General features: G+C 33.3%; 1 protein-coding gene across 12 annotated transcripts in view; it reads left to right on the forward strand.

The window, feature by feature from the left end:
* KIF20B (kinesin family member 20B) overlaps positions 1-26,051 on the forward strand; it is a 67,523-nt gene that overhangs the window by 12,794 nt on the left and 28,678 nt on the right. For 9 of the 12 annotated variants that reach the window (XM_032312123.1, XM_032312120.1, XM_032312119.1 and 6 more), the window contains 14 exons: positions 463-490; positions 967-1,194; positions 2,190-2,301; positions 3,193-3,264; positions 3,567-3,713; positions 4,397-4,559; positions 5,200-5,487; positions 9,969-10,108; positions 10,856-10,994; positions 11,696-11,924; positions 12,809-12,861; positions 18,222-18,375; positions 22,406-23,645; positions 23,986-24,124. In XM_032312123.1, the coding sequence (XP_032168014.1) occupies positions 463-490; positions 967-1,194; positions 2,190-2,301; positions 3,193-3,264; positions 3,567-3,713; positions 4,397-4,559; positions 5,200-5,487; positions 9,969-10,108; positions 10,856-10,994; positions 11,696-11,924; positions 12,809-12,861; positions 18,222-18,375; positions 22,406-23,645; positions 23,986-24,124 (3,132 nt within the window). The remainder of the gene's footprint in view (positions 1-462; positions 491-966; positions 1,195-2,189; positions 2,302-3,192; positions 3,265-3,566; positions 3,714-4,396; positions 4,560-5,199; positions 5,488-9,968; positions 10,109-10,855; positions 10,995-11,695; positions 11,925-12,808; positions 12,862-18,221; positions 18,376-22,405; positions 23,646-23,985; positions 24,125-26,051) is intronic. The other 3 variants (XM_032312126.1, XM_032312130.1, XM_032312129.1) reach the window with 2 other exon arrangements.

Genomic DNA, 26,051 nt, shown 5'->3' on the forward strand with positions numbered 1-26,051 from the left:
TTAACCAGCTAAGCCACCCAGGCGCCCCTGATATTCTTTTTAATACTCTTTTGTGGTTTCCCAGATTTCTTTTTTTTTTTTAAATATTTTATTTATTTATTTATTTGACAGAGATCACAAGTAGGCAGAGAGGCAGGCAGAGAGAGAGAGAGAGAGAGGACGAAGCAGGTTCCCCGCTGAGCAGAGAGCCTGATGTGGGGCTTGATCCCAGGACCCTGGGATCATGACCTCAGCGGAAGGCACGGGCTTTAACCTACTGAGCCACCCAGACGCTCCTCCCAGATTTCTTATTTTGAGATTCTGTTATTTAACTGGGGGAAAGAATTAATAATGGTCATTGAAATTGAGTAGATGAAAGGTTGTGATTTGGATGGTGACTTATTCAGATAGATAATCAATGTACTGGTTATTTAACCTTAACTAAAAATGGTTTTTAACTTAAAAAAAATTGTTCCTTTTTAGGTTGTGATGCAGAATGATAGTTACGATGGTAAGGTTTCCTTTCTCACTTACTTTTCTAATGTTTATTATATGAAATACATTTGAATAGCTTTTAATTTTTGAATCACTCCTAGTGATTAATTTTTTTTAATAACAATAATTATAAGAAAATGGTACATACTATATGAAATATCAGTCACTGTAAAGTTTATTTGGATTTAATATCACAAGGAATCCCTTTCACTTGTAACTTTCATGTAGAATTCAAGAGAGATACTATTTTTTCTTTGTCCTTTACAGGTAATTTCAATTTGATTCATTGGAATTCTTTCAAAAAGAAAAGAAAGATAAAAAGCAGCCAAGCTTTAATTCATACAGAGTTTTTTTAAACATCTGTTTTGGTCCAAAAAGTGTTTAACCTTGCTGAAAGATTAAGGTTACTTAGTTTTTCAGGTTCTTGATCTGTCTTGTGTCAGTTTTAGCCTGTTTTTAAATTTTGTGTTTATCCTTTTTTATTTTTTGTAGGAAGTTTAACCAACTCTTTGAATATCCCAGAGTTTGAAGAATCCATGAAAGACTGTGAACAAGCTAGCTTGAATATGGATAATAATATAAAATTTTCTGTGTGGGTTTCTTTCTTTGAGATTTACAATGAATGTATTTATGATTTGTTAGTTCCCGTATTATCTAAGTTCCAAAAGAGAAAGATGCTTCGCCTTTCGCAAGATGTAAAGGGCTATTCTTTTATAAAAGGTATAGTAATTAATGCTTTTTATTTTACTGCTCTGAAGTTTCTTTCTAGACTTTGTTACAGCAAGCTGGAGATAGAAAATTTTTATATTAATCATTAACATCAACATAGTAAGAGAAGCTTGTGCTTTGGAGGTATGTTTTGGTATGTTAATTAAACCTGAATGTAAAGGGGTCAGGGTTGATACTGTTTTGCTTGAGTTTCATTGGTAGATTTTGGGAGGTGGGAAAAGCTGTGTGTGTTGGTATTCACATTATTCTGCAGCTTTGTAGCAGCTGTGAAGCTATGGAAATGTATCTGCTCTTCCACAGTGGTGTTTTTCCAACTTTATAAAATCACTACTCAAAGTAGAAAGTGCATACATATATTAACATTATCTAGTAATTAACTAGATAACTAGATAATTATCTAGTAATTAACTAGATAAACTAGATACTAGATAATTAACATTATCTAGTTTGCATGTGTATATATACGCATATGTATTTACAACTGAGAAGTTTCATTAATTATACTTACCCTTAGTACAAGGAATACTCTTTGATATTTTTCTGTATTCTGTTTCATTTTTATAAAATGCTGTTTATGACTCTAAATTTGACTTCATGATTGACTAATGAATTGCAATCTGCAGTGTTTCACATCTAGGTAATTTTGTGGGTTTAATCTATAATATGCTTTGTCTTCATCTTTTTTTTTTTTTTCTGGATGTTTAATTCTAAGGAGTTTCTTCTATTTTCAATTTTCCCTTTGGACTACTGTTGAAAAACATCTGTGTTTGTATAACTTAAATATTGGAAAATAATTATAGTATCCTCCTCATGTGTATCTCTTCTAGTGGAATATAGAATGTGTAAGTGGATGCCACCTAGGCGTTGTTATTAAAAGATTTCATTATATGTCTTTGGGAAAAGAGGTTACAAATCTCTAAAGAGATTACATTGTATAACAAATGCTGTTTTTATAAAGTAGTAAGTGTCCTCTTTACTTTTCAAAGATCTACAATGGATTCAAGTGTCTGATTCCAAAGAAGCGTATAGACTCTTAAAACTAGGAATAAAGCACCAGAGTGTTGCCTTCACCAAACTGAACAATGCTTCTAGTAGAAGGTAAAGAGGAAGTCCTGCTGTGTGAGCTTGAAGTACCCAGGGTATTCTGTGCTATTATAAATACAACTAAGATTAAAGTGGGCAGTAGGTTCTCTGATATGTTAGATGAATTCATGGGCATAAAAAATATTTTATTAAGAGCAATGTAAAAAAAAAAATAAAAAAATAAAAAAAAATAAAAAATAAAAAAAAGAGCAATGAACACAAAAGATTATCAGGACTATTTATTGTTCTAACAAAATTTACTAATTTGCATAAAGTCTCTTAGGTATTTTTATTCTTTATGTGAATATCTAAGCTCAATATTTTAAGAGTTGCCTACAGTATGCATCTCAAGGGGTTAAGGAATGATGTTTTTGAAGGAAGGGATGGAGGCTTGAGAGACAAAAGGAAATAAGTTTAAGAAGTGAAATATTTAAAACAGGCTGTCTCTAAAGGGGGAAAGAGCCCTGTCCCCCATACTCAGTATGGCTTGAAGATACTGTATGATCCAGATAAGCCTGTATTTGGGCCTAATGTATGCTTTACTTTAAGTGTATACTAAAAGAAAATTAGTATGTCTACCATTTTAACTGATAGCATAATCTTTGCAAGTATATTGAGATTTTATTATAAATGATTTCACTAATAGAAGTTCGAATGTTAAGAGAAGGAGAGGGTTCAGAGAATTTGGGGCTTAATGAAAGATAAGATATTTGGTTTTAGGAAATTAGGTATGTATGTGACAGTGGAACACTGGATTGAAATATCTGGCAACTAGTTGGAAAGTATAGTGCTGGAGGTATGGCTAGTATTAGGATATAAACGTTGATTTAGATGCATATGTTGTCTGTTTAGAATATAGAAATTAAAAATGAAAGATAACATTTGATTTTTCTATATTTCTTTTAGTCATAGCATATTCACCATTAGAATATTACAGATTGAAGATTCTGAAATGCCTCGTGTAATACGAGTCAGTGAGTAAGTTGAGCATTCTTTAAGTTGTAATTATTTGGGGGCGCCTGGGTGGCTCACTTGGTTAAGTGCCTGACTCTTGATTTCAGCTCAGATTATGATTTTAGGATTGTGAGATTGAGTCCAGTATTAGACACTTCACTAAGCGTGGAGTCTGCTCAAGATTCTCTCTCTCCCTCTCCTCCTCAACCCCCACTAAGGCTCTCTCTCTATCTCTCACTTAAAAAAAAAAAAAAAAAATTGTAATTATTTTGAATTGTTTTGTTTTGAAGAACTTTTTATAGTTTTTTTTTTTTTTGTTAATTCAGATTGTGTTTATGTGATCTTGCTGGTTCAGAAAGAAGCATGAAGACACAGAATGAAGGGGAAAGGTTAAGAGAGACTGGGAATATCAACACTTCTTTATTAACTCTGGGAAAATGTATCAATGTTTTGAAAAACAGTGAAAAGTCAAAGTAAGTTGCTGGAAGTGCAATGGGTATATTAAGTATTAATAATATTTAAATTTTCAAGTCTTATTTTAGAAAGTTCTTTTTTGTTTTTAACCTGCTTTTTTGTAATGGCTATACATGAAATATGAAAGAAATACTTAGAGTTCTTGGATTAAAAAAACTGAAATGAAAAAACAATGTCAGTTGATGCCATTGGCTCATCAAGTAAACATAATATTTTCCATCGCAAGTATATGTCAATAGACACTAGAGATAATAAGCTTCTCATGATCCTGGCTTAGCATCTATAACCACTTTATTACTAATCATTTTGTTCTTCTAGATGTAATAGATTTCTGCATTAATTAGCATTTTAAGCTGAATGAGTTGTAATTAACCTTTATCATTTTTAGTAAAGGTGTTTCATGGCATATATTGTAAAATTTCTTAACATTAGAAAACACAACCCACTTCAATTTGATTTTCTTAACATTTTGTCTTGTGAGGTATTGTTATTGTTAGTATTATTATCAGCAGTATTTAAAGACAATAGTAGGAATAAACAAAATGACTTTTCTGTTTTATATGCTAGTCACTAACCTAGAAGTCCGTGATAGCTAGATCAATTATTTCTTTGTAAAATTTATTAGCATTCTGACTTCATGAGATTGTTTTAATTTAGAGTTTTTTGAAAATTTTTTCCGTAGGTTTCAACAGCACGTGCCTTTCCGGGAAAGCAAACTGACCCACTATTTTCAAAGTTTTTTTAATGGTAAAGGGAAAATATGCATGATTGTCAACATCAGCCAATGTTATTTTGCCTATGATGAAACGCTCAATGTGTTGAAATTCTCAGCCATTGCACAAAAAGTAAATATATTCAAATTTCTGCAGAATTTATTAAGTCTCTTATTAGAATGTGAACCATTTTTTCTCAGCATGGCTAATAAATTTTGCACTTAAAACTGTAAACCTAGGAAATAATTGAAGATTAAAAATGTAAATGTTTGACCAAGTAAGAGGACATGTGACAAGATTGAAAGTTATCCCTTGTGTTATTATTTTTTCTTAAAGATTTATTTATTTATTTTAGAAAATGACAGAGAGGGGGAGAGCGAAAGAAAGCATGGGAGGGAGAGGAGCAGAGAGACAGGGAGAGAGAAACCCAAACTGACTCTGAGCTGAATGTCGAGCCCAACATGGGGCTTGATCCCACAACCCCAAGATCATGACCTGAGCTGAAACTGAGAGTTGGATGCTAAGCCAATGGAGCCACCCAGGCACCCCCAAATTATGAGTATTCTTGTAATGGATTGACTGCTCCACCACCCATCTAATTCACTAAGTGTCTAATCAGGAAGCCCTTCTGCTAGGAGCCCTTCTTGTATGTTTGTTTGCATAGGTCTTTCTTAAATGCTAGAATTGTCATTTGACTTAAATTTATGAAATTATTTTTTCGTCGACAGTTTTTCCTTTTCTGTTTTAAAAGTCACATTGGATATTTTAACAGGTTTGTGTTCCAGACACTTTAAATTCTTCACAAGAGAAATCATTTGGACCTGTCAAGTCTCAAGATGTATTATTAGACATTAATAATTCAGTTAATAAAATATTAAATGTAAAAAGATCCACAATTTCATGGGAAAGTGGTCTAGAAGATGTGGTGGAAGATGAAGATATAATTGAGGATTTAGAAAAAGGTGAAGAAAACCAAAGTATGGAAACTGAACTTACTGATGAAGATCTAGATAAAACACTGGAGGAAGATAAGGCTTTCATTAGCTACGAGGAGAAGAGAGTATGTATTAAGAACTTGTATTTCTAAGCTTGGCTTATTATTATTGTGAAGTTAGATTTAATAATACTTAAATCTCCCTGTCTTCTAATTTTTTTCAACAATGTGCTAAATTTTTTATATATCTCAGCTTTATATTTTGAAAGAAAATAATTTTTTAAAGATTTTATTTATTTATTTTAAATTTTATTTATTTATTTGACAGAGAGAGAGAGATCACAAGTAGGTAGAGAGGCAGGCAGAGAGAGGGGAGGAAGCAGGCTCCCCGCTGAGCAGAGAGCCTGATGCGGGGCTCCATCCCAGGACCCTGAGATCATGACCTGAGCTGAAGGCAGAGGCTTAACCCACTGAGCCACCCAGGCGCCCCTAAAGATTTTATTTTTAAGTAATCTTTTCAACATGGGACTTGAACTCACAACTCCATGATCAAGAGTTGCAAACTGTACCGACTGAGCCAGCCAGGTGCTCCTATAATTTGAAAAATTTTAAACCCACAGAAAGACTAGTACAGTGAAAACTCATTGGATTTTTAGTTAACATTATACCATGTTCAATTCTTTATATGTTTGTGAATACACATTTTTTGCCTGTACCATTTGAAAATGAGATATAGACATAATGAATGATACCTTACCACTACTTCACTGTGTTTCCTAATACTGTAGACATAATCCTTATGATCACAAGACCATTTTCACACCCAAGCAATTTAACATTGATAGAATAATCTGTTATACTGTCCATAGTGAGATTTCTTCAGTGATCCTACTATGTCCTTTATAGGCACTTTGTTTTTGATCTACAACTGAAGTTAAAAAATTGCTTTTGATTGTCATGTTTCTTATGTTTCTTTAGTTATTTGTAATCCCACAAAGATATTTTTTGAGAAGTTAAGGCTAGTTGTCTTGTAGAACACCCCCAATCTGGATTTTTCTGATTTTTCTTCATGATTCAGGTATTACACTATTATCTAGGTCACATTGTGAATTTCATATTGCATCCTATATGGAGACACAGGATACTTGATTTCCCCATTCTTGGTGATGCTAGGTTTTGCTCATTCGGTTAAGGTATTGTGTTTCAGATCTCTTTTCATTGTGAAATTGTATCACCTGTGTGATGATACTTTTGAGACCATATGGATGCCTTCTTCTGCAGTATCCTTTCACACAATGATTCTGGCATACTGCACCAAACTTAGTTTGCAGTCTTAAGTACAAGCACTCAAAATGGCCACCTAGTACCAATTAGTCTTTCTTCAAAAACAGGAATTGGTTGTTCGTCTATATATTTATGGTAAATAAATAAGATTGAATGGTGGTAATTTTAGCCTCTGTTCAGATACAGTTCACACATTTATTTACATTGTATTAATCTGAGATTTAGGTCATGTTCATATTACTGGTTCCCCTCATTAATTGGCCATAACTACATCTGTATATATGGAGTCTTAACCATTGTCCTAGGTACCCTGATAACCATATGCTCATGGGTGTGCTTTAAAAGTGTTGACAAGGGGCACCTGGGTGGCTCAGTGGGTTAAAGCCTCTGCTCAGGTCATGATCCCAGGGTCCTGGGATCGAGCCCTGCATTGGGCTCTCTGCTCAGCAGGGAGCCTGCTTCCTTCTCTCTCTGACTGCTTCTCTGCCTACTTGTGATCTCTGCCAAATAAATAAACAAAATCTTTAAAAAAAAAGTAAAATAAAATATAAGTGTTGACAAATCTCACGTCCTAGTACCCTTGGACTGTAGAAGTCAAAGTAGATGGATGATATATTGGTTTAAATATTCTTGTTTTAATAATTTAGTTCAATGTCCCTGAAGACCGTTATTGCACATGTGTTGTTTGGAAATGCGAATGAAAGCTTCAGATGCTGTCCCAATCTATCTGTTCACTGTGATGGGATCTTGCTTACTGCGGACCTCTGTAATGTAATGCTTTACCTCAGTGATAAAAGGAGCGATCAGTAGGCCTAGTTTAGTTTGTAGTAATTTTCTCAAAGCTGAAGTTTATATGTGATGTTGATTAAAGTTGAAAAGTTAGTAAAATTTCTGAATTTACCAGAGGAAACTAATGCTACAGTTTATAATTGATTATATCGTATAAGTGCATATCTCCCTATAGCATTGATAAAATAAAAATTACATCAAAGTGTATTATAATATTTAACTTTTATTTTATTTTAATTTTTTATTTTTATTTTTTTGACAGACAGAGATCACAAGTAGGCAGAGAGGCAGTCAGAGAGGAAGAAGCAGGCTCCCTGCTGAGCAGAGAGCATGATGTGAGGCTCGATCCCAGGACCCTGCGGTCATGACCTGAGCCGAAGGCAGAGGCTTTAACCCACTGAGCCACCCAGGCGCCCCTATAATATTTAACTTTTAAAAATGAAACTGATTAGACTGCTTGCTTTATATTATTAGCATTTTAATTTGCATTAAAAATCATTATGAGATACATAGATATTGGCATATTGATACTTATGGTTCATTTAGCCAGAAAGACCAGATTTTTTTTTTAGCAAAAACTTTATCATGTGCTAATAATGATAAAACATGAATTGTTGAGAATTATTAAAATAAGGTGATTTCCCAAGCTATTCCCACATTCATGCATATTTCTCTAGGTCTCCTGCATTTCTTCTTTAGTCATTATAGTTTATTGTTTTATTATATTTTTTAAAATTTAAATTCAATTTATTAAACATACAGTGTATTGTTAGTTTCAGGGATAGAATACCCAGTGTTCATTACATCACATGCCTTAATGTCCACCATGCAGTTACTCCACCACCCCGCTTCCAGCAACCTACAGTTTGTTTCCTATGTTGAAGAGTCTCTTATGGTTTGTCTCCCTCTCTGATTTCATCTTGTTTTATTTTTCCTTCCCTTCCCCTATGATACCTTTTTGTTTCTTAAATTCCACATATGAGTGAGATGATATGATGATTGTCTTTCTCTGATTTCACTTAGCATAATACCCTGTAGTTATATCCACATTGTTGCAAATGGCAAGATTTCATTTTTTTTATGGCTGAGCGCAGTATTCCCGTGTGTGTGTGTGTGTGTGTGTGTGTGTGTGTGTGTATCTTATTTATCCATTCTCTCTTGATGGCCGCCTGGGTTCTTTCTATAGTTTGGCTATTGTGGATATTGCTGCTAAAAAAATAGGGACACCTAAGTGGCTCACTCAGTTACGCTTCTTACTCTTGATCTCAGCTCAGATTTCATTACAGCTTATTGTTTTAAACAGTGGGAAAATGTGGTTGTTTGAAATTATAAAAGTATTATTTAATCATGGTGGAGTCTGGAAAAAGAAAAAGAGGGAAACTAAATATAAAAATCTCTTTACATACCAGTCATGTTAATGGTTTTTTACTGTACATTACACTTTTGTATGCTGATTTTCTTCACTTGAAAGTGCAAATTGTGCAAGATTGTGCAAAGTATGAATTAATAATATGTCATTATTGTTCATTACAGTACGTTTCTTTGTGATTGCACCATAATTGAACCAATCTTTTTATGTTTGACTTTTCAATTAGGTTTCACTTTTCCTTAATTAAATATAATCGCTACTACAAAACAATACTCTGATAACAATTTTCACAGCCAAAACACTGGGTCCTGTTATTTAAGTATTTACTTGGTATAGTTTCATAGGAGAATTAAAAAGTCAAAATATCTATAAAAAATATTTTCAGATATAAAATTGAGACACTGAAAGATCTGTAGCTTTGAGAGAGTTTACTGATTAATTTATTATTGAGAAACTTTAAATAGAAATCTTAAGGAATATGAGGCTATTATCTGATGCTCTAATTTATTTTGTCATAGATCTGTATTGGCCATGTTAAGTGTTAATTGATTTATTTATCCATTGTCCATATTATATGATTATGTATGCATTTTCCAAAGTCTTGGAGTTGTTGCTTACATTTGGATAGTTATAAAAGCCTAGTAAGATAAGTTTATGTTCCATCTCTTTTTTCCATTTTGGAAAGTGTTTTGGGATTCTTAGTAACTTCTCTATGTAACACTTAGGCTTTAAATCTTGACTAATTTAAAATCCAACCTTCAGCACTTTCCACAGACCTGTTCTTTACTTTCTTCACCTTTGAAATATGGATGCTGCTACCAACCTCACAGAGGTTGTATGGATTGAAAAGCATCAAATATGAACTCTTCAGAGTAGTTCCTGGTAGATAATAGATTTTTAGATTTTTTTTTTCCTTTTTATCCCTTTCTTTGTGTAGCCTCATGGTAATACATTTGAGTTACTGTAAGTATATTTTTAAAATACAGAGAGGTCCACTTGATATTTCAGAGTAATGAATTTCTGCAATATTTTCAGTGAGAATACTACCATTATTGAAAGAATGCATAATTATGGTCACTAAGTGAAGAGTTATTTTTGAATGCTCAGACTGTAGTATTTCTTTTGGGATATATTTATTCTTAGGATTTTAATATTTATGTTTTAGAAACTATTAGATTTAATAGAAGACTTGAAAAAAAAACTGATAAATGAAAGAAAAGAAAAGTTAACACTGGAATTTAAAATTCGTGATGAAGTTACACAGGAGTTTACTCAATATTTAGCTCAACGGGAAGCTGACTTTAAGTAAGTTATTTCTTTATGTCCTAGTAAAAATAGAGAATTTTATTTGTTCAGAATTTTAAAAAAGTTATTTATTTATATTAAGTGGCTTCTGAATTCTGACCTTTCTGCGGGCTTGAAAGTAACTTGCTAATCCTTACAGTGTTTCAGAGTTGTACATGAATGATTTAGAATCTGCTTTTAGTTTATAATGTTCTTAATCTTATAAATTTATTTTTATTATTTTATTTATTTTTTTCATCATGGTAAGTGTACTCTTTAATCCCCATCACCCATATGACCCATCTCCCTACACAATTACCCTGATAACCTTAAGTTTGTTCTCTGTGGTTAAGAGTCTGTTTCTTGGTTTGTCTCTCTTTTTTCCCTTTGTTCATTTGTTTTGTTTCTTAAATTTCACATACTAGTGAGATCATATAGTATTTGTCTTTCTTAGACTTGTTTTGCTTAGTGTTAAAATCTTTAACTCCATCCATTCTGTTGTAAATGGCAGTATTTCATTCCTTTTTATGGCTAAATAATATTCCATTGTGGGGTGTGTGTGTGTGTGTGTGTGTGTGTGTGTGTGTATACCACATTTTTATGCATTTGTCTATTGATAGACCCTTGGGCTGCTTCTGTAGTTTGGCTATTATAAATAATGCTGCAGTAAACATAGGGGTGCATGTGTCCTTAATCTTGGAAATTTAAAAAAATTTTAAATTCAAAAAGTGTTGCTTTTTCTTAATGGGATTAATTTGTGTTATGAAGGGAAACTCTCCTTCAGGAACGAGAGATACTTGAAGAAAATGCTGAATGTCGTTTGGCTATCTTCAAGGATTTAGTTGGTAAATGTGACACTCAAGAAGAATCAGCAAATCAAGATTGTGCCATGAAAGCTGAAACCAAAGTATGTTAACTGAAATGTTAAGTCCAGTGATGTTTTTGGTGCCAGCATGTAGTGTACCACATCAATAATGAAAAAACATTAAAATACTTTAGAATTTTCAGAATATTTTGCTGTGATGAAAGCAAAAGCATTATATATAAAAAGAATTGCTCTTGCTGGCTGACTGACCATTCCCCGCTGTTGAGGAAAAATTATCTTTTTCTGTTGCTTCCACTGAAATTGATGTCTTTTGGGCATTGTTTGATTTTTTTTTCTTTTTTTTTTAAATTACTCAGTTTAGGGGCCTGGGTTGGTTATATCCTGGCTCTTGCTGTCAGATCATCTTTTTATGTCCCAAACATGGTTTGGCTCTTGGACTGAGTTGTGATAATGGAGGTTTATTTCCTCAGCTGTCCCAACAGAGAATTAGGAGACTTACAAGTGAAAGTATACCCGAACTGATGTCATAATTGTTCTATAATGACTTCTAGCTTATGACTTTTTTTTAAAGAGTGGAACTATGTCTCCCATTCCATAAAACAGAAAATGCATAATGGAACACAGCTTTTTCATAATTGGAGATACTTTAATATACATTATTGGAAAACATTTTAAGTTGTGAATTTTTTGCTACGTGTTAAAACTGTCTAAATCAGATAGTGCCACATTGTAAGAGTGAAAGCCACTGTTAACAATAGGCATGTGGTTTTTGCTATTTTTAGGAAGCACATAATCATGTAGGAATTGAAGATATTATTGATTCTCTTCAAGATGATGTCACTGATATTAAGAAACAGGCTGAAATTGCTCACTTATATATTGCATCTCTTGCTGACCCCCAGGAAGCTATTGCTTGTTTAGAAATAAAATTTAATCAAGTTAAGGCTGAATTAACTAAAACCAAAGAAGAATTAATCAAAACCCAGGAAGAGTTAAAAAAGAGAGAAAATGGTAAGTAGAAGTATCTTACCATAGTAGATGTTACAAATGTATACAAAGATAGTTGGTGAGTATAAGAGATTTATGTAGCTTATTTACTATAGTGACTAGAAGATTCTTTGATCTAGATAACATTTAATTAAAGTTTAACATTTTAGTGGCTTTGTAGTACTTTACTATTAAAACCTTTTTTTGCCTTTATTTACTTTCAGACTAATATTAGTAGAAAATGTACTTCTCAAAAAAAGCAAAACAAAACTAAAGAACAACCACCATCAAACTAAGCATTAGTTTTATGAGCAAATAAAGAAATCTTACAGGAAATTGTAATGCTGTGAATTTTATTCTGTATTTTTCATGAATTGTCATAGTGTAGTAGATTCTGCTCTGGGCTTATAAGTTTGGGATAAAGTGACTCCTCTGGAGTGCTCTTAAGTTTGCTGGTACTCCATGCCAGCTCTGAGCTATATATGTGTGTGTGTGTGTATTTTTTTTTAAATTTACATATATATTTATAATGTCATACCTGATTTTTAAGTGTTAGATGAAATATTCTGCCCTTTTCTTTGTGGAAAAAAAATATTGTTAGAAAATAGCAGGTAAGTGGTGTTTCTACATAATTAAGTGGACTAGAAAGGTACTATTTTTCTCTCTTCTCTGAAATTATACCAGAAATTTTTAATAATTTAGTGTATGTCATTCATTTTTACTCTGCATGGGATGTTGAATGTGGCTTTTTCAGAAACATTGCCCTCTGGGGGTAGAATTAGTAGCTGAATGCTCTGTGCTTCTAGGCCTGTCAAAATCATTTTTCCCAAATGTAATACATGTTTTGTGATTATTCAGTGATATATGTTTTAGATGCTTATTTATTTTCAATATTCTTATTTTTTCAGAATCAGAAATTAATTTATATTCGTTGGTTCAAGAGCTTGAGAAATCTAATAAGGTAATACTTCCAGTTTTATTTTGTCTTGATAAGGAACTTAATAAGTAATTGAAGGAACATGAATTATGACAAGGTACTTTTATTTTTAAAATAATTAAAGAAAAAGTAATAATTGATAGAAGATTGAAAATTATAAGTTTCCAATGATAGCCCCAGGAAAGCTTCTTCAGTCTTTCCAGAAGATATTTTATTTATATATAGAGAACATATACATACATCTTTTTTCTATGTAAAATAGAAGATAAGAAAGCCCCCCATAATCTTCCTCCTGAATGAAAATAAGAGAAAACCAAGTTGGTTGATAGCTTGTTTTTAGATGTTTACCTTATTTATTTATTCGAAAGATTTTATTTATTTATTTAAGATATAGAGTGCACTGGAGCAGGGGTGAGGGACAGAGGTAGAGCGAGAGAAAGAGAGAATCTCAAACTCCCCACAGAATGCAGAACCTGCCACGGGGCTTGATTCCAAGACCCTGAGATCATGACCTGAGCTGAAATGAGGAGTGGGATGCTTAACTGACTGAGCCATCCAGGCACCCCATATGTATTTATTTTTATAGAACACTTAACTATGTATCCTCTAAAATGTTCTACATATATTAACTCTTTTAGATCTCAGAACAACTTTATGATGTAGATACTGTTATATTTTTTATTTTTACAGAGACATAAAATAACTTGCCCAGGGCCATACAGCTTCAGAAGGTAGAAAAGTTTAGGATTCATTCCTGGATAGTCTGATTCCAGATTCCTCTTACCCAATATGTTATATTGCTTTTCTTTCCTTTATTGAAATAAACATATGTTACTGAAATAAACATAAATAAGGTCATACTATGCATACAGATATTTTTACTTAGTCTTAAAAGGTGAAGGAATTCTAAAATTGCACCAGACTTGCATTTTATCTATCCTAAAATATATTTATTAAACATTGCTATTTTTCTTCTTTCCAAAGAAAATACTCATGCAGAATCAAAGAATTCAGGAGTTGGTAGATAAAATTGATCAAAAAGAGGATACAAACAACAAATTTCAAAATGTGAAATTTCATACAGAAAACACATTTGCAAGCAGTATAAGAATTTAACTTTGTCTGCCTTACAAATTACATTAAAAAGTCTATGTTTTAGTTCAAAATAAAGTAATTTAAAATAACTTATTTAGCTAAGATTAATTTACTAAGAATGTTGAATTTCTTGTTTTGGTGTTGAATTTAGTTTACCATTGTGCAAATCTGAGTTTTTGAGAACATGCAAAAGGGCATTTGACCTCTTTGAACATAATATCCCACGAACTATGCTGGCAGTGCTTTACATAAGTGAAAGAAAAGAATATGTTGCTCTTGGAAGTCTAAGCCTTAGCTAGTTGGAAGGGGAGCTTTGGGCAAACGGAACTTAATGTGCTCAGATATCTGGAGGTCATAAAGATTTATCTCTCTCTTTGTTTCTATCACTGTATCTATCTGTATTTCTATGTCTTTATATAGAACTATAAATGAAATTCAGTGGAGTTAGGGTTTTTTTTTGGTTAGAGGGTTATTCTTATTAAATGCATTTTTTTGCTAATGTTCATATGCTTAATGGCAAGGATATTTTATTTTAAAAATTGCATCATATATTATGCCATGTAAAGTGTTTAAGGGTTTTAGAAGTACAAGTTTAGGTAATTTCATATTTAGTTAGTTTAGCACAATCAGCCTGCCTTTTAATCCTTTTTTTTTTTTTTTTAAACAATGGTTTTGGTTTTCCTTTATGTTTTTTTATTATAAACTCCTTTATATTATTGTTTGAATTAAAGAAGGCAGAATATATATATATATAACATAATAGGCTGAGTAAACCAATAGCCAAACCTCTCATACATAAAAAAGTATGTCTTTTCTCTGACCAGATGAGGCAAGATTGACATCTTGTAAAAAGTGCTATTGACTATCCTTTCTCTCTTTAAAGTCAGGGTCCAGTATTCACCAGTATTCTCAGAATCATCTGAGCATTAGGTGGGCTTTTGATACTATAGGAGTAAATAAGAAGCATTCTAGAATAATTTACCTTCGGTCTAATCTCTGATAGCAGACCTCCATTTTGGTATTCTTTAGAAGCATTATTCAGTCTGTCTGACTTTTTTTTTTTTTTTTTTTGGTACCTGAACTGGGAGAGACACCCTTGTAGTAAGGAGAAGAGCAAGGATGAGAAGCATAAAATGATTTATTTCAGTCAAAACAACAATAACAACAACAACAAAAACACTTGTTGAATGTCTGCTGTGTCCCGGGTATTGTGTTAGATTTTGAGAATTATATAGATGACTAAGAGCTAGTCCCCTTAATGACTCCTCAGTAGGAGAGAAACCGCGTAAACAGAATTACAATGAAATGTGCAGTGGTAGTCAGTATATATAGGAAGCTGAGAATAGGTGGAGGTTTAGGGAATACTTTCTGGAGATGAAAATGATTAAGTTGAGCCATGAAGGATGATTAAAATTCGGTCAGTTGAAAGTATGGGGAAGGGGCAGTCCATACCTGGGAGGGACTAGAAAATAGGCTGGCCTTCCAGGTATAGGATTCAGAATGCTCAAAGTCCTAGAAATGGGAAATCTTTCAGTCAGTGTAGGAAAGCTTGTTCAAGAAAAAGTTTGAAGCAAGGAGAGGTGAGAAGTGAGACAGGAAGCAGTGGGTTGGGGTAAGGTGGTTGAAGTTCTTAAATTCTGCATTAAAGAGTTTGAGTTTTATTTGATGGGCAATGAGAAGTCATTAATTTTAAGGAGAAGAGTAGTAAAGTTGATTTTTTATTTTGAGTTTGATGTATTTGGAAATTTGGAGGATGGGATTGAGATGGAGTTAGACTGGAGGCATAGAGACCAGAAAGGCCTCTTTGGAAGAGTCAGGTGATGGTTGATGAGGCCTCTGATTAAGGGTAATTGGATGGTGGTGGTAGAAATTAAGAGAGGATATTGACTTGTGAAATAAGGGGAGATAAGACCTTTTGGGACTGGGAGCTTGACTTTTTATAGTATGAACTGCTGGGCCTTCGGACTCTTAGCACTTTTGTTTGGCTATTCAGCACATGGTTTTGCTCTGATCACTTGATTTGGATTGTAAGTCTTGTTTGGTTTGGTGAAGGAAAATAAAAACAAGAAAAAAAAGCCAGAGACATCACTCTGGCAACTACTTCTTTGAAGAAAATTATTGGAAATTTAAGTTGGAATTCTATTTATTTCTATAGGATGTTTATATACCGCAGTGTGTTAGTCATGTTTGAGTAATAGTAAATAAACAATTTAAAATAGCAATGTTTGGGCACCTGGATGGCTCAGTTGTTGGGCGTCTGCCTTTGGCTCAGGTCATGATCCCAGAGTCCTGGGATTGAGTCCCACATCGGGCTTCCTGCTCCGAGGGAAGCCTTCTTCTCCCTTTCCCCCTACCCTTCTTGTGTTCCCTCTCTCACTGTGTCTTTCTCTGTCAAATAAATAAATAAAATCTTAAAAAAAAAACAACTTAACAATGTTCCTATTTTAATAGTCCTAGCCTATAAATAGATTTTTTAGATTGGTTGTAGATTCTGTTACCAGCTAGGTTTAAATAGTATGTGAAATTTTTCATGTAAATACGTAAACAAATGTGAAGTAATTTGGAACTTAACCTGATGTGCTATTTAATTTTTGATCTAGGTCACTGTTCCAAAACTTGTGTTGAAAGCAGACTCTTCCTAATGATAAACTTTATTTTAAATGGTAGATCTTGATCATTTAATATCCACACATACTCTAGGGGCAGAAAAGACTCCTTTCAGTAACAGTTGGGTAGGGGCCCCTGGGTGGCTCAGTAAGTTAAAGCCTCTCCCTTCAGATTGGGTCATGATCCCAGGGTCCTGGGATCGAGCCCCGCATTGGGCTCTCTGCTCAGCGGGGAGCCTGCTTCCTCCTCTCTCTCTGCCTACCTCTCTGCCTACTTGTCTATCAAATAAATAAATAAAAAATCTTAAAAAAAAAAATATCAGGGCGCCTGGGTGGCTCAGTGGGTTAAAGCCTCTGCCTTCAGCTCAGGTCATGATCCCATCAGGCTTTCTGCTCAGCGGGGAACCTGCTTTTTTCTCTCTCTCTCTGCCTGCCTCTCTGCCTACTTGTAATCTCTGTCTGTCAAATAAAATAAATAAAATCTTTAAAGAAAAAAACAGTTATGGAGGATAGATTTTTTTTGGAGAAGTTATGTAACTTGAAGGAGGGAAAAAATGATCAGATCATTTCCCAAGAGTGAGGGAAGAGACAACTTGACCTGTCATGCAGTGTTTGAAAACTCTGAGGCTCTGTCAAGGTGTGATCTTTCTATTCCAGGATTTTGTTATTTCTCAGGGCTACCAGGGGACTAATTGTGAGAGTAGCGGTTTTTCATCATGAGACCCTCTTATAGAAAAAACTGCTTTAAAAAACCTCATTAATTTATAACTAAAAAAGGCATCTAATCTCCTGAATAAAATGTTTGATTTTATGATGGAAAATGACTTTTTGTTTTTCATGCACTTTTTGTTTTTTAATCCCTAAAAATGGTTTGCCAGCAGAAGGGATTTAAATAATCTTTGCATTTTAAAAAAAATCCCTGACTTTACTATACCTTTGATCATTTTATAAACTTGTCCTTAACTGCTGAGTTTCACCCTTCCTTTTTCCAGATAACAGTATATAGTATCCTTTTCTGCTAGCCTTTTAGGGAGGCATAATATTTGCTTTAAAAAATAGAAGTCTAAGTGATTTTTATTATTTAGATAAATAAGAGGCTCAGTTTTAAGGCTGTCTGTAGACTGTATATCTTTAAATATATATAGGCTATATATTTAAAGCTATATTTAAAGCTAAGGCCAAAAATTATTTTTCTGGGAGTTGTTAAAGTATAAAAAAATGCTGCCTATCTTTCAGAGGCTTTGGTAACAAAACAGTTGTTGAGTTTCTAGAGTGGAACCTCAAGATTTTAAGTTCAAGTATATAAAACAATTTTGTCATAGTGTTTTGTATTTTTCTTTTCAAAACACATTTTGAATGTGACTGGGGTAAGTATTTTAGGGTTTTCCAGTAATAATATCTAGCCCATTAACAATGAATTTGCTTGTAGGTATCAGGATAAAGTTATATGCTTAACTGACTTTAAGATAAGTGTTTTTGTTTTCCTTATTGAATGTACAAGTTAGTTAATATTACTCTCTTGCCAGAGCCATCAGTTATTTAGGGTGAGACTTAAGAAATAATTTAGAAAATGTTTCAACAAATTTGAAAATAAAATTTTTACGCTATACTACTGAAACATAATTCCTATAGCTTTTGTTTCTTACAGCTTTGTATATGCCAACTAATCTTTATTTATTTTAGCATAAGGATGGTACATTTTCTTTAATAATAAACAATAAATCGGCTTCTGATGAAACCACTGAAGTGCCTGAGGACAACAAAACCAAAACTGATTTGGGAAGAAAAAGAATAAATAAAAATGAACTTCAACTAGAAGAGCCACCAGCAAAGAAAGGTACTACTTAACTTGCCATTGGGAGGGCTTTCAGAAAGTTAGTTCCTAAGCTGGTAATGGGAAAAGTTGTAAATAGAAGGAAATTTTTATTAAAAAAAACCCAAGAAAATGTATATGTCACTGATTTTTTGCTAACATGTTAGAGACTGCCTAGAGTATGGGTATATGTATTTATAGCTGTCCTTTATTTTAATAAAATATTTTTAGATACTGTGTTTCTATCACATTTTGCATACGTATGATTCTTTTAACTTCTGTGTCTATGGTAGTTAAAACATCACTTCTATTTTCATAATTATAGTATTTTCTTATGCCCAAATCTCCCCACATTGTTTATTTCGTCTATGAAAAGACATTTGCCAGTAAGACTTCAAGCTGAGCATTATGAAAGACGTATGTGCTCAAGTTATTGCATTTATTAGGGAATTAGTAAAAAAGTAGGTACATTACTAAAAAAGTAGGTGAATGAATTACTAAAAAAGTAGGTACATGCTTACTGTATAGTATAAGTCCCTATTTATGTGGAAGATGGATCAATTTTAAAGTTCTCTCTAAGCTATTTGTTACCTCTCTTTTTTTAATTTAATTTTTTTTTTTTTTAAAGATTTATTTATTTGACAGAGAGATAGAGAGCACAAGTAGGCAGAGCAGCAGGCAGAGGGAGAGGGAGAAGCAAGCTCTGCACTGAGCAGGAAGCCCGATGTGGGGCTCCATCCCAGGACCCTGGGATCATGACCTGAGCCGAAGGCAGTGGCATAACTAACTGAGCCACCCAGGCATCCCTGTTATGTCTTTTAGAAAACTGTTGTAATATGATACAGGGAGTAAGGGCTTGCTAAGAGGTTTAGAAACGTAGCTTTAGAAACCTTCCTAGCTGCTTCATCCTGAGAAAAATGGGTAAGTTAAGTCTTACTTTTGTTATTAGTAAAGTAAAATAAGTACCACCTGCCTCCTGGGTTGTCAACGATGAAAACAGTGGGGTAGTACACCAACTTAATAAACACCTCATAGAGCTGCAGTAAAATGAATGTTTTCAAAAGTAGATGCCTTAGAGGATAATATTAGATATATGGTTTATGGGATGTATAGTGCTGTGTGAGCTAATAGATCGAGACTAATATGCATATGCCTTCTGTTCTTCTTGGCTACTGGGAGGACAAGTTTGCTATGATTTTTTCCTCCTTTCCTCCTTTCACTTTGGTCAGTGCCATAGAATAGCTGAGAATGTAGGATCACTAAGAAGTAGAAGTGGTGGGGCATCTGGGTGGCTCAGTGGGTTAAAGCCTCTGCCTTCAGCTCAGATCATGATCCCAGGGTCCTGGGATCAAGCCCCGCATCGGGCTCTCTGCTCCGCGGGGAGCCTGTCCCCCCGCCCCCTGGCTGCCTGTCTGCCTACTTGTGATCTCTGCCTGTCAAATAAATAAATAAATCTTAAAAAAAAAAAAAAAAAAAGAAGTAGAAGTGGCCAGGAACAAGTGAAACACACAGTGGGACTAATCCTAAAGGTAACCCATTCATGAAGAAGCATATTTAAGAACTATAGTTGTTAGCTATAAATAATTTTGATGCAGATAGATTTAAGTAAGTTTAGGTAACACGACAAAAGACTTTTTTTCTCCTTAAATTCACAACCACTTTGACTATTTCTCAATTATTTATGTTATTAGAGACAACAGGGATTACATAAGGTGTCCTATGAAAATCCTAGCTGTAACCACCCTCCTCCCCTTTACCTCATACTAAAAAATGTCTAGAATAAAATCTCTGACTCCTTTAACCAATAGGATAAGATCAGGGGGTTGATATTTTCATGGGATGCTTGATGCTTCGTGGAAATGCAAAGCCATTTCCCCGTGGAAGTGAATTTGCTTGCTTGAGGTCATTGTATCTGTAGTTTGGGAAAACTGGTAGCCATGTGAACAGTCCAAGAAATAAGGCTTCAGATAGCAATAAAAGAGACAAACCGGAGACACAATATAGTCTGCTTACTTGTGATTTTTCAATCAAACTGTAATTGTTGTAACAGAATACAAGCAGGAGAGTATAGGTTGAATGTAGTGTAAATACTGAATTAAAGTGTCAACTGCATTCTTGTTGTTTGTGTTTAGTTTTTATAAGTTAACAATGGATACTTAAAAGTTATCCCATCTCTATTGCTGGACAAATACTTTAATGTTTTCCTAAGAAGGCTGTCCTGAATATGTTGTATAAATCTTTGGATATAAAACATTTAAAGTTTTCTCCCATCCAAGTACTAACCAGGCCCGACCGTGCTTAGCTTCCGAGATCAGATGAGTTCAGGCACGTTCAGGGTGGTATGGCTGTAGACAATTTAAAGTTTTCTGAAAGAGTAGTGTGATTGTTTGAAAAAAAAAAAAATTAGGTACAAAACAAATTAGTTTGATTTACCTTATGTAATTATCCTAGTTCTTGAAATATGGTAAAATTAAAAGAAGAACATTACTTGATCACAAAAGTTTCACTGAGCTTTCTGTATGCACTCTAGGGTTTAGGGACTATATGTATCCATATGGTATGCATGACTCAAATCTCTTGACTCAGGATAGATAGGATCTATTTGTGAGTTCTGAATTTCTGATTGTTGTCATTTTAAACTTGCTTAGATCCTTTCTCTCTCCTGATGAATGGTTCAGATAGTTTTATAACTTGTTTTTTTAAAGAGCATGGTTTTCTTAGAAAACCATTTCTAAGTTATAAAAAAATAAATCCATCCTCATTTAGTTTTCCTACTTAGTCATTTCCACTGATGAAGTCAAAGGTATAAAAATAGCATCAAAAGTAGAGAATTATATTAAATGGAAAATAGAATAGAAGTCTGAACCAGTGGAGAAGATAGAGTCATTCCACTTTGGGATGACTTGCCATAACTGTAAGATGATAGGAGACAGTCTGATGGAAGAAGGATATATTGGCTGAAAATTATTAAAAAAAGAAAAAATCTGTAAGAGTAAGTGGGCAAGTTTGTTATAAAAATAGTGTAAATCTTTAAGATTTCAGAGTAGCTGGAATACTTAGAATAAATCATGAATCTCAAGGCAGTAAATTAGGAAAATGTAACTACAAACATAAGAAAAGCTTCAGAAATACACTCCTCATCAAGCTTTGATGAAAGTGACGCTCTATCACAAGGGTAATGCCATGTTTTCCCTGCACTCTTTGAGGCAGAGGAGACAATGTAATTTTATTATCTATAACAATGTAAGTTATAGATAATAAATCCTTCTTCACTGAGCTTTTAAAATTAGTTCATATTAAAGAAAAGAGATCTTGGGATTCCACAGTTACAGCTGTACAGTAGCATCTAGATGGTGAAGGAAACTAATGTGGATTGTATTCGAAGAATGAAAACTGAACTAATAAAGCTTGTTTTTGCATAAATACTATGGAAACTGAGATAGATGATATTATTTTTGTTTTCCTTTGAGGAAGTGGTCATAGGGTTAAGGAGTTTGACAGTTATACAGCTAGTGATGGGTAAGGCTGCATGAGAGTTCCCAGAATTTCAACCATTTTCCCCCTAATTTTAGCTATGAAAATATAAGGTACTCAGTTTTCAAGTCATTCATTTAGTAGATCTGTAATACAGTTGTGCTTTTAAATTATCTTTAGGATTTGGAATGTCTGCATTGGGGTGTCTCATGTGATTTCCTTCCCTCTGTCCCACATTATAATAATAACAAATATTAGTAGATAATTGAAATTATCTACTAATTAGTAGATAATTGAAAGAATATTGAAAGTTATAAAAAAATTGGGTAGTTTGCGTCAGTTTTGGTGTACTTCTTTTGCTCTTTCTGCATTAATTAATGGAACTATAGTTTTTAATGGGCTTATATTGGTGTGTTTTGCAAGCTGGTTTTTTTTTTTTTTTTCACTCAGTGGCTTACTTTTGTTTTTCATTAGAAGTTTGCTTCCATTTTTTTTTTAATGTTTAAATGTTGGCTTATATGGTAACTTTTTGGTTTTCTTAAGATTTACCTGATTAATAGCAATTTTCTTATTTTTAAAGGATCTATTCATGCTAGTCCAACTATCACTGAAGATGAAAAGAAAAGTGAAGAAATGCAGAAGAGCATTTCAGAAGATGGGGAAGGCATTAGAATTTTACAAGAAAATAATGAAGAGCTGAAAACATGTTTACTTTCCACTGAAAATGAACTTAAAAATGAAAAGGCAGAAAAAGCAGAATTAAATAAAAAGATTATTAGTTTGCAGCACGAACTTTCTCTTTCTGAAAAAAAGAGTTTTACTTTAAGTATTGAGGTCCAACAAATTCAGTCAAATTATGATAATGCAATTTCTGAGTTACATGTGCAGAGAGGTATAAATCAAGAACAAGAGGAAAAGATTGTGAGATTGTCAAAGGAGATAGAAACCGCTAAGAAAAACATCACAAATAATGTTTCCCAAATTAAATTAATGCAAGCAAAAATAGATGAACTGCGAATGCTTGATTCAGTTGCTCAGATCTCAAACATAGATTTACTCAATCTCAGGGATCTGTCAAGTGGTTCTCAAGAGGATAATTTGCCAAATACACAGTTACACCTTTTAGAGAATGATAATTTGGTAAGTAAGCAGGTTAAAGAATATCATATTCAAGAACTCAGTAGGGAAAGTTCTTTCCATTCTAGTATTGAGGCCATTTGGGAAGAATGCAAGGAAATTGTAAAGGTCTCTTCCAAAAAGAGTCATCAGATCCAGGAACTGGAACAACAAATTGAAAAGTTACAGGCAGAATTAAAAGGTTGCATGGCTGAAAACAATAGATTAAAAACAGAGGAGAAGGAGAATAAAAATCAAGGTGACCTACTAAAAGAAAAGGAAAATCTTATACAGCAGCTGCAACAAGAATTGCAAGAAAAAAATATTTCTCTTGATAATCAAGTACAACATGTAGTTGAAGGGAAGAGAGCACTTTCAGAACTTACACAAGATGTTACTTGCTATAAGATGAGAATAAAAGAACTTGAAGCAATTTTAGAAACTCAAAAAGATGAATGCAATCATTCAGCCAAGTTAAAACAAGAAATTTTGGAAAAGGAATCTGTCATCTTAGAGCTAGAACAAAATCTAAAGGAATTTCAAGCAAATCTTCAGGATTCTGTCAAAAACAACAGAGATTTAAGTGAAAGGGAAGTCAAGTTGAAAGAAGAAATCTCACAATTAACAAGTAATTTGCAAGATGCAAAGCATTCACTTCAGTTAAAGGAAGAAGAAAAGGAAACCAACTTGCAAAAAGCAGAAAAGTAAGATAATGTTATTAAAATATTTAAAAATGTACAAAGGGTTTATTTTATCAGTTTTCCTCTATCTTTTAAATTATTTAGGTGGGTATAACTTAATCTAGCATAGTGTGTTTAAAGAGTAAAGAACTTGAACTTAGTTCAACTAAGTCTTTGGAACTAAAAGTTATATGCAAAAATCTGTTCATAAAATCACATGAAATCTTCTATGAAGGACTCAGTCATTGATTGGACAGTCTGGGATTCTGAAAATTTAGAATTTTATAGGTTGTTACTAGCTCACATGTATGATCCTGTGTGGTTTGTGGTGTGTCACTATAGAAAAATGATTTGTGTTCTTTAGGTTGAAAGAGGAGCTATCTGCAAGCTCTGCTCTTACACAGACTCTGAAAGCAGATCTTCAGAGGAAGGAAGAAGATTATGCTGAGCTGAAAGAGAAACTCGCTGATGCCAAAAAACAGATTGAGCAAGTTCAGAAAGAGGTAGGTTATTTGAAAAGTTGTGTGGCCAATTTAAATAACAAAGATTGTTTTCATTATAGAGCACATTTTTTGACACTAATTTTAGAATAAAACATTTATCAACTCAATTTTTTTTTAAGTGAGAAGAACACTTATTTCACAAAAGAAAGCTTAAAGTGAAGAATGTCCAACATTAGGAAAAAATATGTGGGGGAGATCTTAGGGGAAGGGTAAAAGAGGTGGTGGGGATTAAGAGCACATTAATCAGTAATGATGAGCACTGAGTAATGTGTGGAATTGTTAAACCACTGAAACTAATATAACACTCTGTTAGCTTTGCTGTAATTAAAATAAAAAACAATAAATTTCAAAAAAGAAAAAAATGTGCCTCATGTAGTACTAGAATCTTTTTTTCTATTAAGGACTGCCCAGTTCAGTTCCCCCCCAAAAGTAAAAAGCAGACTTCTGTTTGCAGATAATATTCACAAGAGTATGCAGTATAGTTGTTACAAGTTTTTATCATAGTTTAGTTTGAAAATAGGAAATACAATCACTGATTCCAAATACAAAATATACAAATGTGCATTCAGTGAGAAAATTCCCTCCCAGCTGTCCCAGTGATCAAGTTTCTCTTCAAGGCATCATATGACACCAGTTATTTTCTTTTTCTTTACTTCTTCCTCTTTCTATCCTTTTTTTTTCCCCTCTTTGTTTAAAAAAAAATGAAAACATCCTGTAAACACTGTTGTAAATCTTAGTTTTTTCACTTAGAAGTGCATCTTGGCTGTCGTATCAGGGTAACATAGTTATTTTATGACTACAAAATTTTATGACTACAAAATGATTACAAAATTATGACAGAAATGTTAATTGGTCCTGGATTGTTGGACAGTTCAGATGATTTCATCTTCTTCTGATTGAACTTATGCAGCAAAATTATTTGAACATTTACGAGTCATTCTTAAGTAGAATTTTGGGTCACTCGTTGGTACATTGTAATTTGGTATTTATTATGCTCGTTATGCCAATTTATAAGCCAGAAGTAATGTATGAGAATAAGAGTATTTCTTTCACCCTTATCCACAAAGTAGTATTTTATCATATTTTTTTTATATTTGACAGATAAAGAGTATATATCTGGGGATGCCTGGTTGGCTCAGTCAGTTAGGCATCAGCCTTTGGCTCGGGTCTTGATTATGGGATACTGGGTATGAGCCCTGTGTTGGCTTCGTGCTCTGTGGGAGGCCTGCTTCTCCTTCTTCTGACTACAGCTTCCCCTGCTTGTGCTCTCCCTCTCTGTCAAATAAATAAAATCTTAATAAAAAGTATAATTCTGTTTCTAATTTTAAAAACTCTAGTTCTAAAAAAAGTCACTGTAATTCCAGTTTGCATTTTTCTAATTATGAGTGAGCATCATTTTGTTTAAAAGCCATTTGTGTGTGTGTGTGTGTGTGTGTGTGTGTGTGTTTCTGTAAGCTGTGTATTCATATCTTGGGCTTCTTAAATTTGGGTTATTGATTTTTATTCTGTTTTTAAATTAGTTTTGCTTTATAGGAGCCTATAACATATTCAGGAAATTAGTCTTTTTAAGAGTATGAATTGTAGACCCCTGCCCTTATTGCTGTTTTTCTTGGTAAGGTTCTTTTTGTTTAGATCAAATTTTTGATTTTCATGAATTTAAATTTATTAATTGTCCTATTCTGACTCCTTGATTTTGTCTTGTAGTTAGACTTTTTCTAAAAGCTGAAACGGTTTTATTATTTTTATTTATTTCTTTTTTTAAAAAGCTGAGAGAATTTTAAAGAATTATATAATATTACTTTGAGTTAGTCACAAAGAATATTTAATGTGTAAGGTCTGTGAAATTGATACAGCAAATGCTTGTGGGTCTCATCCCTATAGGTTTCCTACCTCCATAGAAGTTATTACATTGAATGTTTTGTGTTTA

The sequence above is a fragment of the Mustela erminea genome, chromosome 14 (genome assembly GCF_009829155.1).
Source record: "Mustela erminea isolate mMusErm1 chromosome 14, mMusErm1.Pri, whole genome shotgun sequence".
Classification (NCBI taxonomy): domain Eukaryota; kingdom Metazoa; phylum Chordata; class Mammalia; order Carnivora; family Mustelidae; genus Mustela; species Mustela erminea.